Genomic DNA, 14,651 nt, shown 5'->3' with positions numbered 1-14,651 from the left:
GGTTTGGAAAAATCTTTAAGACACAGAATCTATGCTTGTGCTCATCTTTCCCAATTCCCCCTTTTTTCTACTTAATTAATTATCATACAAAAAATGCGATGACAGCACGACAAAAATCAGAGCAATTCTGTTGCTTCGTATCTTGCTGGAAATTTTAACCTAATTATGCAGTCTCTTCAATTCATATCCATACAATTTTGAGTTAGACTGCTTGAAAACAGTTTCTTCATGTTTTTTCTAACTAACTGGGTTTTGTGTGATTACTGTACAGCCCCCAAAATGATCCCGAACCCGAACTGATCCCCAACCCCGAACTGATCCCCAAATTGACCCTGAAATGATCCCGACCCCGAAATGATCCCCAAATATTTTCACGCTGACCCGAAATGATCCCCAAGTAATTTGCGGAATGGCGTTTTAACGTAGAAGTGTGGACTGCTCAATAACAAGGCCTCATGGCTTAGAAGTGCCATTCGGTTGAGGATGTGATCGGTGTTACATGTATCACCTTGGATGATAACATGAAATCGCCGCGACTTTGCAAGCGTGTAAATTTAACTAGCGGTGATTTTATTGCCGTGATACCGCAGGAGTTTCGAACATGTTCGAAACTTGATGCAAATTCCGTGCGGCAAAAATTGCATTGAGTTGCGCGACAAAAATCGTCTGTGTAAATGGGCATTTATTAAGCTTGACGCTGTGCCGGGTTACGTCGAGAAGACAAATACAGATTTGATGTGAATGCGACATCTCAACTTACAAATAAATCAAATTAAACGAAAATTAACATTTTAAGGGCATTTAATGTTATCTTTCTTTATCCCGCTTTAACAAGCAAATTTTCTCTGAATAAATTTTAATTGATTCGATCGAGAGTACTGAGTATTAATTCTCACGACTGAAAGTATGTCTATGAACATAAAAATCCAATAAACACAATTTTTTTTTAAAAAAAAACGGTTCTTGCTTTTTCTTGGTTCCTATTTGAAAAAAAAAAAAACAATTTTGAAACATAAATAAGAATTAAAAAAACGTTTCTGTTTTATGGTCACGTTTTGCACTCAGTTATATAAATAGCATTTATTAAAGTCTTTAAATTTTCTATTTTAAGTTGTACTTTGCGTTATAGCTTCAGTTTTCCTTATTATTGAGCAATCCAATTTCTATACTTAATCGCCATTCCAAAAATTACTTGGGGTTCATTTCAGGGTCAGCGAGAAAAAATCTGGGGATCATTTCGGGGTCGGGATCATTTCAGGGTCAATTTGGGGATCAGTTCGGGGTTGGGGATCAGTTCGGGGGCTGTGCATTACTTATTAATATGTCGATCGTTTAACCGTAGTAGAAACAAGAACATGTCTTGTGACAAACAGGCCCGATAAAGACATGTATGATAAAACCGAAGAAGTTACTTTCTTTTTTTGCTAAAATTGAATATATTAACCCAAAGTTAAGGCAACATAAGCTCGTGCAAAAAGTACATCGAGAATAATCATGAAACTAAAATAGCCTTAAACCATTTTATCCAAATGGTTTAAGTCGTAGAAAAATCAAGTTCCTCCCGAGAAGGTCTGAGAAAGATCAATCTGCTATAATGATCTCCCCGAGCCTGTGTGCACGGCTTCAAAGTAAAAAAAAAAAAACAACAAAAAACAATGCTGTTAACAGCTGTTAGAACAACAAAGATTAAATTGGGTTTTGAAAACACTTGACGGTCACTTTTTATACTCGATTTTATTCTTGCAGGTTTCATTGTAGTGCCAGTCTTGTCCACTCTTACTGCTTACTGGGAGGCTTATTGACATCGTCATACATTCCTTTGGAAGCTAAAACAGAAACAATCTAATAGCAATCGAATACTAATCATATTTAAAGAGTTGTAAATTTCCCGTTTCTTTTCAAGGCCATATTTGAGTGAAGGGATTTAGTAAACTTGAGACTTAAAAAAAAAGTCAGAGGAATAGGGGGACTTTAAAACTAAAAATTGGCTTAAACCCATTGTACAATTGTTGAGACATTTGATGGGTCATATTACTAATCAAAGGGCTCTTCGTGCCAGCTTATTCATGTAATGGCCAATTGTATTGTTTATTTCACTCCATAACAAAGCTTAGAAGCTTTTTGGCTTTTGCAAACACGAGTTTAAGATTATCAGCCGCATTGGTCACGCAAATCACGCAAAGGCTGGTGCTTGCGAGTTCCCTCTGCGTTTTAATAATTTCCCGATTTTAAAAACGAACTTAAAATGCTTGAATGGCAAGCAAAAAATAATTCGTTTCTCGTTAACAGAATTGGCTCCTGTTTGAATAACACGAGTTATATAAACATCAAGAATAACATGTTCAATACAGAAACGATTTAGAACAATATATAACGATGCAACAGATAACTCGGAAAACGACAAGTGTACGTCTCAAATCGAAAATAATGTAAACTTCAAAAGCCTAAAATTAAAAGACCCAACTAAACGCGAAAAAATGAAGAAACTTAAAAATTGTTTCAGTTTTATTTCCATTTTAAGATAAGGCCAAAAAACCTTTCGAAAAGTATTGTAGCCATGAAATAGTGCATGTCTGAGCTGTGAGAAATTTAATTATTCCCGTTTACAATTGCGCGTGTCAGCACGTTTTAAATGAACCAGTTTTGAGTCCCCTACGTGAAAACTTTTCGGCTTATCGATCACGGTCATTCGCAATCTAGCATGAATAAGCTAAAAACGAGCAATAATTGAAAAAACAAACAGATAACTTTAATCAGAAACCCCTTTTGCTCGTTTGAAATGTGTTTATTTTTCATATCTTTGAATGTCTCGAAATTCACACAGCTTTACATGCAATGGATGAGATGGGGTGGAAGTCTGGAATATTGGTGGGTTGCTATTTGGCATAAAAGCGAAAGCTTTAATCTCCTCATTTAAGTAAACAACATACACATATGACTAAATTTGAAAATAAATAAGTAGCAAAGTTGTTTGGAAAATATACGGTTTCTCTTGATTGTGAAATAAACTATTTTTACTTACTCATTTCTTCCGATAAAAGTCTAGAGTGACGTCATCTCCAATAAGTACAAAAGGCGCCCAGTACTTTACATCACTGTACTTGTCTGATTCCCTGAGATGTTTCATGGCCCGGTTCAGAGACTCGCTTGCACTTCTTCCTTCCAAAAGGTGATGGTAGAAACTTCTCATAAACTCCATCGTGGCTTCATCATCGATCGCCCATAGTGACACCAGAACAGAACGAGCACCAGCACCCATAAAGGCACGAGCAATACCGACCACGCCTTCCGACTTGATTTCTCCTCGACCACTGTGACAGCAACTAAGGACAACCAGTCTTGCTCGCACTTTAACACTCAGAACATCTGACATGTTCAAAATGTAATCTTCTTCCTTCGTTGGGATTCGAGATGCTTGCTTTGATTCCGGTGCTAGAGCAATTTCACCAGTTTCCATGCGACCATGTGCTGCAATATGAACTAAAGCAACTGAACTGAGTCCTTTTAACACTTCGCGTTTCGTTGCTTTCTTTCCAATCAGAGGCGCCACGTTGATTATCTTTCCGATCATTTCTACCTCCTTTCTTGCGAACGGAAGAGGATCCAGGAATTTTTCACCCTTGATGTTGGTAACTTCTTCTACCCATGGATCGCCCACAAGTAACGCACCACTCCTACTATGGTAGTCTTCTGGGCAGTAGGCAATCAGCTTCAAGCTTGTCAACGAAGGAATCAACCGGATTCTAAACAACTCGCACAGGTATTTAGAATCCGCATCCATCAATGCAGCATAAGGAGCTAGCCACAGTGGTCCATGTGGGACAATGATAAGCTCATCACCTTGAACCAGATCGGCAATCGGCTGAATCAAGATATTGTACAAGGTGCTCAAAGAAATCTCTTGTAGGTCGAAGGGTTGAGAGTTTTCCCTGTCGGAATTGTCATCCGCTTTGTGACGATTTTCTCTTAATGCATCCAAAGAACGATTTTCGCATCTTACCTCAGCGCAAAAGCGAATTTTTCTAAATGCATTTTTTATCAACAACTGAAAAAAGGCGGTGGCAACATTTAATACAGAATGGGTCTCGCCAATTTCTTTCGCTCTTACACGAACAGGTCCTTCCTTTGAAAGAACCCAGAGATGGATCTTTGCACTGTCAAATGCCTGAAAAACTGTACTTGATGGAATAGAGCGTTTCAGTTGAAGATATTGCTCTTCGTCTTCTTCCTGTGACACGGACTGACTTTCTCTAATGCCAAATTGGAATAACATAAGATCAGTAAGACCTTGGGCTCGTCCTTTCTCAGCAGCAAGCAAAGCTTCAACCATATTGCCTTGCTTTAGCAGTACTCTCCATAAACCAGTGTATGTATTGTCAACTTTATTTCTATAGCCAATTTTCCACTCATCATTACTTTGAAGAAGGCTTCTCACATGGTTGAATAATCTTACGCTACGGTCGTAATATTCTAAGGCTTTGGATAAGAAACCTTGTGATTCGAAGCTGAAACCTAGATTGTGATAGGATACGGCCTCCCCGGCCTTGTTTCCTACTTCTTTGGTGATTTTAAGATGCAATTCGTAGTAGTCTATGGCTTTTCTGAAATCACCGAGATTATGAAAAGCCATTCCAAGATTGCCATAGGCACTTCCTTCGCCGGCCTTGTCTCCTACTTCTTTGGCGATTTTAAGATGCAATTCGTAGTAGTCTATGGCTTTTCTGAAATCACCGAGACTTAGAAAAGCATTTCCAACATTGCCATAGGCACTTCCTTTACCGGCCTTGTCTCCTACTTCTTTGGCGATTTTAAGATGCAATTCGTAGTAGTCTATGGCTTTTCTGAAATCACCGAGATTATGAAAAGCAATTCCAAGATTACCATAGGCACTTCCTTCGCCGGCCTTGTCTCCTACTTCTTTGGCGATTTTAAGATGCAATTCGTAGTAGTCTATGGCTTTTCTGAAATCACCGAGACTTAGAAAAGCATTTCCAAGATTGCCATAGGCACTTCCTTCGCCAGCCGTGTCTCCTACTTCTTTGGCGATTTTAAGATGCAATTCGTAGTAGTCTATGGCTTTTCTGAAATCACCGAGATTACGAAAAGCAATTCCAAGATTGCCATAGGCACTTCCTTCGCCGGCCTTGTCTCCTACTTCTTTGGCGATTTTAAGATCCAATTCGTAGTAGTCTATGGCTTTTCTGAAATCACCGAAACTTAGATAAGCATTTCCAAGATTGCCATAGGCACTTCCTTCGCCGGCCTTGTCTCCTACTTCTTTGGCGATTTTAAGATGCAATTCGTAGTAGTCTATGGCTTTTCTGAAATCACCGAGACTTAGAAGAGCATTTCCAAGATTGCCATAGGCACGTCCTTCGCCGGCCTTGTCTCCTACTTCTTTGGCGATTTTAAGATGCAATTCGAAGTAGTCTATGGCTTTTCTGAAATCACCGAGACTTAGAAGAGCCTTTCCAAGATTGCCATAGGTACGTCCTTCGCCGGCCTTGTCTCCTACTTCTTTGGCAATTTTAAGACACAATTCGTAGTAGTCTATGGCTTTTCTGAAATCACCGAGATTTAGAAAAGCATTTCCAAGATTGCCATAGGCACGTCCTTCGCCGGCCTTGTCTCCTACTTCTTTGGCGATTTTAAGATGCAATTCGTAGTAGTCTATAGCTTTTCTGAAATCACCGAGATTTAGAAACGCATTTCCAAGATTGCCATAGGCACTTCCTTCGCCGGCCTTGTCTCCTACTTCTTTGGCGATTTTAAGATGCAATTCGCAGTAGTCTATGGCTTTTCTGAAATCACCGAGACTTAGAAAAGCATTTGCAAGATTGCCATAGGCACTTCCTTCGCCGGCCTTGTCTCCTACTTCTTTGGCGATTTTAAGATGCAATTCGAAGTAGTCTATGGCTTTTCTGAAATCACCGAGACTTCGAAGAGCATTTCCAAGATTGCCATAGGTACGTCCTTCGCCGGCCTTGTCTCCTACTTCTTTGGCAATTTTAAGACACAATTCGTTGTAGTCTATGGCTTTTCTGAAATCACCGAGACTTAGAAAAGCATTTCCAAGATTACCATAGGCACATCCTTCGCCGGCCTTGTCTCCTACTTCTTTGGCGATTTTAAGACCCAATTCGTAGTAGTCTATGGCTTTTCTGAAATCACCGAGATTTCGAAACGCATTTCCAAGATTGCCATAGGCAATTCCTTCGCCGGCCTTGTCTCCTACTTCTTTGGCGATTTTAAGATGCAATTCGTAGTAGTCTATGGCTTTTCTGAAATCACCGAGATTATGAAAAGCATTTCCAAGATTGCCATAGGTACTTCCTTCGCCGGCCTTGTCTCCTACTTGTTTGGCGATTTTAAGATCCAATTCGTAGTAGTCTATGGCTTTTCTGAAATCTCCGAGACTTAGAAGAGCATTTCCAAAATTGCCATAGGCACTTCCTTCGCCGGCCTTGTCTCCTACTTCTTTGGCAATTTTAAGACACAATTCGTAGTAGTTTATGGCTTTTCTGAAATCACCGAGATTACAAAAAGCATTTCCAAGATTGCCATAGGCACTTCCTTCGCCGGCCTTGTCTCCTACTTCTTTGGCGATTTTAAGATGCAATTCGAAGTAGTCTATGGCTTTTCTGAAATCACCGAGACTTCGAAGAGCATTTCCAAGATTGCCATAGGTACGTCCTTCGCCGGCCTTGTCTCCTACTTCTTTGGCAATTTTAAGACACAATTCGTTGTAGTCTATGGCTTTTCTGAAATCACCGAGATTTAGAAAAGCATTTCCAAGATTACCATAAGCACTTCCTTCGCCGGCCTTGTCTCCTACTTCTTTGGCGATTTTAAGATGCAATTCGTAGTAGTCTATGGCTTTTCTGAAATCACCGAGATTACGAAAAGCAATTCCAAGATTGCCATAGGTACGTCCTTCGCCGGCCTTGTCTCCTACTTCTTTGGCGATTTTAAGATCCAATTCGTAGTAGTCTATGGCTTTTCTGAAATCACCGAGACTTAGAAGAGCATTTCCAAGATTGCCATAGGCACTTCCTTCGCCGGCCTTGTCTCCTACTTGTTTGGCGATTTTAAGATCCAATTCGTAGTAGTCTATGGCTTTTCTGAAATCACCGAAACTTAGAAAAGCCTTTCCAAGATTGCCACACAAAAGTGCTTCTTCCGCTTTGTCAACCAATCTTTTGGCATTGGGACTTTTCAAATCACCGATCTGAAAGAAGGAAATATTTGTTAACAAAGAAAACTGCGAGAACTTAACTTAAGTAATGTGGTGTGCCCCCGTGCAGCCTAAAGGGCCACGCCTCGACACTGATTTATTTTTCATATTTCAAAAATTGTAGTTTAGTGTTTCGCACAGTCTAGTTTCGCATAGTTTCGTATAGTTATACGAACCATTGTTACGTCCGTCGTTGATTTATCCCGAATTAGAGATAAGTGTCTCAGTCCTGTTTTGTTTCGTTTTGCTGTACCTTCAGGAACTAATACTAGAATTGTTCATCACTGTTTTTCAGTGATTTGACGAACACTCGAACTGTAAGCCGTCGACTGCTGGACGCAAATTGAACTTGTACAAATCCCCGATAAATAAACAGTCAAAACAATTGACAACCTTTCTATTTATTTATATTAAATAGATTTAGCCAAGCCTAAAAGCGGAGCTCCCCGGTAATTTACTTTGCCCTTTATTAAAATATCTGAATTCACTGACCGTAGGCATAAAAAATAGTTAATGAGCCCGTAATCCAATAGAAAAACCATATTAAAGGTCTGCTTCGCTTTTCCTGTTTACTCTTTTCTTATTGTGATGCATTAACCTGGTAGATTAACAAATGTTGGAAATTACATTTATAATATTTGCTTCAAGACAGCTCCAAAATAGCACAAGAAAGTTCAAGTTTTGTTTGCTGTCGATTTGCGTATCCCGTGAGACGTAGGTAGTATGCACGCTGGCATGAAAGCAAATCAGGAATCTTTATTGTTCTTTCTCATTGGCATTTAACGATTCTCATTAGCAGGTAAGAATCGAAGTTTGTGAAATCGCTCTTTTGTCTCAAACTTTGGCAACCAGTGCGATCTGCGGAATCGGTCAGATATGTCCAGGATTTAACGCTAATGAGATGCACGTTCCGCACGACAAGCATCACAAAGCGTGCTCATTAATAAAAGTTCACCAGAACACACACAATTCTGTCAAATATGAAGTAATATGGAGATGTCAAATAACACAGTCAAACATGAAGTACTTATTTACCGATACTTACGTTCATTCCTGGATATAAGCGGAATCGGTTTGCGGTCGTCTCCAAAAACACCAATTATGACGTCACAAACTCGTCCCATCCCTTCCATTTCAGTGCGCGGTAATTCAAGAAACGTTGTGAAGCTTTCGAATATTTTTTTTGCTGTAATTCGCGCTTTAAGGCTCGGAAAGCTATTTTACTAAATAATAATTTATTTTACAAAAAAATGGTTAGTTTTAGTGTTTGGTTGGTTAAAATGGCATTTTGAAATTTCGGTTCATTTGACCTTTAATTAGCCATATTCTAAAAATTGCACCAATTTTAATTGGTGACACCAATTTTAATTGACACCTTAAAAGGTGTCTCGATGCAGTTTTTCCTGGACTATCCCTAACATTTTCAAATGGTCGTTCAGCAGTCCTCCCAGACTCGGGCAATCGATATTTCCATGAGAACGATAAACAATAATTGGTATGCAATGCATACTAAGGCGAGGACGTTCCAGTAAAGCAAGTCAGTATGTTAAAAATTCCAGACAAAGAACTGAGAATAGACCTTTGGGGCTTCGTTTGGTTGTCCCATTTCAGACTATGTGACTCTTGAGAATCACTTCTTTCAAATTCAAACAAATTCTCTCGGTGTTCAGATAGTTAAAAGCAAGTTCTCTGGGGACATCATATGATTTGAAATGGGCAATTTACACTGGCAAAGCCAAAAGTGTCTATTGAGTGAGAATGTGAGTCCAAAAGCAGATATCCAAGTAATTAAACGCCGAAATTGATATCGTCGATTAAAGTGTGATTTACAGCAAGGAGCCAAAATGTTGGAACAATTTTTAATAAATTTACATTCTTTCATGCAGTCGTTTTCCAATCAGAAGCTAAGAAGGGCTTCTGATTGGATAAAATCTGCAAGGAAGAAAGTGAATACATTAAAGGTGGTCACCTTTTGGGCTCCTCGCTGTAAGTCGAAAGTTGAGACACTGAGTCATTTGCTATAAAGGGGGAAAATGGGTTCGTCAGGTTAATAAAATTTAAAAATACAGTACGTTGTTTTCCGGAGGTGTTTTTAGTTGTGCATTCTAAGGTAAGGTTAGTTTTTAACCAATGTTAATTAATAAAAGGCAACTAATAAGCTGCTTTGATCACCAAATTGGCATTTAATTTGTACAGTTCTAATAAGATGTCTTTTATCACTACTTTTGACAATTGAATGCAACATATTTTGTAACTGTACTAGACAGCAAGGAAACTTCCTCAACTTTGGCAGAAAAATAATGTCTTGAAATAATGTATCTAGATTGCCTCTTGTTTAAATGTAGCTGATAGTTGTCTGTACTCACTGTACAATCTGTAACGTAAGCTTTGTCCAGTAAGTCCAAAAACTTAATATTATTTAGAGGTAAAACACGGAGGGAAGTACTACTTTTCAGGAAGTAAAGTTGATATAGTATCTTGATTTACTATTGTTAAATTTAAATGAGCTGATAGTTGTTTGCACTATCTGTACAATTTGTGATGCAAGTAAGTTCAATAAGTCCAAAAATCTTGATACAGTACAAGTGGAGTCTTGGAAGTAGAGTTGACACAGTGGTTTGCCAGTGATGAATTTGAATTGAAGGGTCTTCCAGTAGTAAATCCAGAGATGTTTTTCACTGTTTTTTATCTTAGGTGTTATTGCTACATGGATTTTGCTGTGTTTTGATTAAATATATCTGCCATTCATAGTGAGGATTGGGCTTTTTACTATGTACATATTGCATAGAGGCGGAATAAAGGCCAATAACTAGCTCCAGTGTTACCAGTTCCAATGCAATAGCCACATTCACACATTCATGGTGCTTCTTGATAATTATCAAAATGTCACGAAATGACACGTTCTTATTCTGTTACCTCTTAATTTGTAACGCGATACTTTTGCCTTTTTTGTCAAACACTGTAAAATGAAACCCTTGTTTTTCTTTTAAAGGTATGTAACATGACACCCTTGTTTATCTACTTTCGTAACATGATACTTTTGTTTTTTTTTTTTTCTTAAAAACGTCATGTCTCCATTTAACACGCTCAATAGTCATAAATAGAAAAGTAATAAACGGAGTAATAAACGAATCAAATAAAAAACCAACTTTTTCGGGACGTTTTTAGAGTGTAGTACACCTGGAGTATTTGTTTCCTGTCGTAAACGTAAGTTTTGATTCAACAAACAAGATCTAATTTAGTTATCAAACTGTCACGGAATGGCATGCTCTTATTTTGTTGTCGCTATCGATCGTAGTTGATTTTAACAGCAAACCAGTTAAAGTAATACCCAAATACCCATACCGGCATTCTTGCTGCCCGCAGTATTTAGAGTATTCTGTATTTCCATCATTTTCTGCTTTTTCTCCTGGAGAAACTAAGAAATTTTTTCCAGCACCTTTCTGTTCTTTGTTACTCGTGGTGGAGCTTTGGGATTCATTGTCGACAGTCCTGTCTTCTCTTTCTAATGGTCCCTTTGAACCGTAAAAAAGAATCTTAATCGATTAAATCCGATGCCAGCCTTGGTTATTTTTTTTCTTTCATCGATTTGGAGTTGGGCAAAGCTTGCAATGATATAACATTTCTACAACATTTTCTCTGGCGTCGATGCTTTCCACATTCGCGTCATGACATTTTTTTTTGGATTTATTTCGTCTATCTAAGCTCTTTCGCGTTTTAGAGACTTAGCAGCCGGTATGTTCGAAAACAGCAGAAAAAATATATAGGAAGGAAATATGCATAAAAGTGGGTCGAAAAAATGTATTTCTCATGAAGCAATGAAGTGCACATTAATTTGGATATTTTAGCATGATAAAATAAACCGTGAATTGTAACGCAATATTTTCGTCCGTTCGAAGGCCTCCTTTATCGTTAAATTTGAGAGCGTTCCAGTGAATCAATGATACTAAAACTTTGCAACTAAATTGTTTGCACAATTGAGTATGCGTGTTGAAAGTTTAAAGAAAATCTATCGAGTCGTTTTAAAGATTTTTTTTAAACGCGCTAAAAACCGAAAATTTCCTAAAAGTTACAAAAAGAGTGGTCACAAGAAAAAAAAAATTCTCGAAATCGCGTTGAGGAAACTCAACAAAACTATCACGGCCCCAAAAGATAACATTAATACACATTTTGGCGTTATTTGAGATTACTTCTTCTGCGTCGTGTTTGTGTCTTGGTCCTCTTATTATCATTATGTAAAAAGGACAATTTGAAACATTTTTTGTGAGTTATTCGAAATCAAACATACAGAATATTTTATTCTTTAATAATTTTTTTTTGCAGTACATCATAGTTTAAGATGCTGGTAATAGTTTTTAATGGGAAATCTGATTCACGCAAAATCAGGTTTTACTGATTTGGCTGTTTTTTTGTTTATCGATGCCATGGAAATATCGATTACCTTAATAACACGTGAAATCAAATTTTAATCTAAAACCTTTATCTGGTGTAATTTTAATATAAATTTGAGTCAGGGAAGGCTTTTGAAAGGCCAATTGAAAATTGGTCTAGAAAAAAAAAATATTATCGAGACACCTTAACTCACCCTTACCGTTAGAAACGTATGGAAAACTAAAACTACGAAAAACCAGCACTTTCCAACAACCTTACCTTGCCTTTTTCCTTCTTCTTCTTTTCTACGTGTGACCTTCTAACTTCTTTTCTATGCTGTCTCTTTCTGGTTTCTGCTGCTTGCTTTGGTCTTTAACAGACCTGATCCTTAACTCCAACAGCTTCTTGTTATTCTCGTCAATCTTTTTCGAGTTCAGAAATTCCACCTTAATGTAATTTGCGCAAGTAAACAAAGAAGTCTATAAATCTTCGACCACAAAGTGGCAAAACTGGCAGATTTAGTTCCTTTAGAAAGCCTGGTTTGCAGTTGGCCGCTGTAGTCCATTCTTAAATCTTCGACAACAAAGCGGCAAAACTGGCAGATTTAGTTCCTTCAGAATGCCTGGTTTGCAGTTGGCTGCTTAATCCATTTTTTAATTTAATTTTAATTTGTTTTACTACCGTGAAGGAACAAGTCTTGCACGAAAGGAAAGACTACCAATTAGCACTCTTTTACCTATTCATTTGGCCATGGCTAACCAACAGCGAATTTAAGGGTTGCAACCAACGGCGATGAAAATTGAGCTTGCAAATAGAAAGAGAAACAAAATTTGCTTGTAAAGGATACGGCTAATCCCTTTTCACACCATTTGATGGCCTCTTCAAAACGATTCAGCTTTAAACAGGCACTCGCTCCTATAATAACAAGTAAAATAAGTGTGCTTTAACTTAGTAAAAAACTTCTACACACATGTTTATGTTGCATGATGTTCATTTTTCATTGCTATGTTTTTTTTTATTACACAGTTTAACAGGTTAACTAGACCACTGATGCACTTTTGTTATCAAATATTCTGAGCAAGCAGCTATCTATACACAGGCGATCATCAAATGGCTCACTAAAGGTCGGCACACACTAAGCGACACGTCGCGGCGACATGTCGCCTCGTGTGACATGGTGCATTCTTGCGACAAACAAGTCGCTGCGACAGAATTTTTTTTGCTGCGATGAGTTGCACGAATTCGTGCGACACATCGCAGCGACAAAATGAGCAATAGCAGCGTTGTCGCAGCGTGTGTACACGTCTGCGATTAATCGCTGCGACAAAATATAAATTAATCAATGAGACAGCGTCATGTATTTTCGCCATATTAAATTGGAAAACTACTTCGCATTCCCACTCTTCCAAATTCGCTGTTTGTTCACCGAACAAACGCCTTGTCGTAGCGGCTTGTAATTTGTTTTGAAGAAGTACACACGGAGCGACTTTAAATACTTGTCCTCAAGCATACCATTACTGGCTTAAAAAAAGGAAAAAGCCGATTGTATTTAGAATTGGTATTACAAGCCGTGCTAAACCCTTAAGTTTTAGCTCTTAATTTTGCCAGTTAATTATTTCTGACCAAACAAGATATGAGGAAGCAACTCTATCTGGTCTCCAAAACAACTCTGCACATGCGCGTAGTCAACAGCTTACCTCTCTCAATTGCTTTAAGGAAAGATGGTTGTAAGTCAGTGGCAGCTTTTGCATCTCTTAGTGAATTTTCATAATTCCCTGATATAATACAATTAGAAAGAATATGTATAATGAAACTGACAGAGCAGTAACGTATGAATGGTTTTTCACTGTTGGGAAATAGAGCCAAAAAAGTGAGAAGACATCTCCTTTCGTTTATTTTACTCAATGTTTTGATAATGTAGGTGTAAATATATTCGGTGTCGCAAACATAAAACAATGGCTTATCATACTGCTGCATATATCCCAGGGGGTGGCAAGGACTCGGGATTTCATGTGACAGGGATGATCAAAGGATTCTTGGGTTTGAAATTTTCGATTCCTGGATTTTTTTGGGTAGGAAAATTTCAGCTAAAATTTGGCAAATATTTTGTTTGAGTGGCTTGTTTTAAGAAGAAGGATTTTTTGTGTATTAAAAACAATCTTAAGATTCGTGGTAGTGCCTTGACTACGTAGTTCTGCGAATAAAGTATAAACAAACGTGTTTTGCTGTTATTTAATAGTTAACGACGACGGATGTCTCTAGTATTGTAAAAATGACCACCAAATGAGGAACAGATCAATTCAGACGGTATGATGAATAAACAAGCAAGAGAGTTAAATTTTTAAAGTTTTGCTTTGTGTTATATCATTTCACCCTCTGGAAATTTAACGGTCAGAAATTCAGCATGGTATTTTTGCGGGAGTTAAATTTTTGGTCTAGGGGTATTTGGGGGGTTGGGATTTCTGGGGTCTTGATTCGATCATCCCCGTCACTGAAACCCCCAGTTCTCCCCCCTGGGGCATATCTCAACCCATAAAATTGCTGTTATCACGACTTGCACCGAACATATTTGATGTATATATAACATGTCTTGAGTGATCTTAGCATCTAAATGGTGAAAGAAAAAAGACCCACTAAAAAACATAGACATTGCAGATTATTGCTCAAATAAAGAAACATATCACTAAGGTGCAAGGATCGACCGACAATCACAGAAAACTCTCTTACTACTCTTACCCAAATGCAAATGTGCTATGGCCCTGTTACTGTACAGTTTGGCATTTAGTTCGTCATCCTTGCAGTTCACTTTAATTCCTTCCGTGTAGAAGTGAATAGCATTGCTTAAATTCTTTTTACTGTACTCGTAATTCCCTTTATTCTTGTAGATCTCTGCTTTTTCTAATGAAAAACAAAATGTTTAAAATATAATTTGTTATATAATAATTTGTTAATTATAAAAATATAATTTGTTTATTTATATGAAGATGGTCCCGTTTTATAGCATGTTGAAAATTTCTATTTTCAAATGTTTAGAGTGAAAAAAGAA

At 37.8% G+C, this 14,651-nt stretch overlaps 2 protein-coding genes across 2 annotated transcripts in view; both read right to left on the bottom strand.

Annotated features, from left to right (window-relative positions):
* LOC144646969 (uncharacterized) overlaps nt 1–14,651 on the bottom strand; it is a 77,115-nt gene that overhangs the window by 8,208 nt on the left and 54,256 nt on the right. Inside the window, exon 12 of the mRNA XM_078506691.1 lies at nt 3,023–7,228. Within this exon, the coding sequence (XP_078362817.1) occupies nt 3,023–7,228 (4,206 nt within the window). The remainder of the gene's footprint in view (nt 1–3,022; nt 7,229–14,651) is intronic.
* LOC144646971 (uncharacterized) overlaps nt 1–14,651 on the bottom strand; it is a 165,333-nt gene that overhangs the window by 139,192 nt on the left and 11,490 nt on the right. Inside the window, exon 8 of the mRNA XM_078506693.1 lies at nt 14,342–14,503. Coding sequence (XP_078362819.1) covers nt 14,342–14,503 — 162 coding nt within the window. The remainder of the gene's footprint in view (nt 1–14,341; nt 14,504–14,651) is intronic.

Source organism: Oculina patagonica, chromosome 3 (assembly GCF_052425735.1).
Source record: "Oculina patagonica isolate OP01 chromosome 3, crgOcupat, whole genome shotgun sequence".
NCBI lineage: Eukaryota > Metazoa > Cnidaria > Anthozoa > Scleractinia > Oculinidae > Oculina > Oculina patagonica.
The sequence above is the reverse complement of the archived record's forward strand: the minus strand, read 5'-3'. Positions and strand labels throughout refer to the sequence as shown.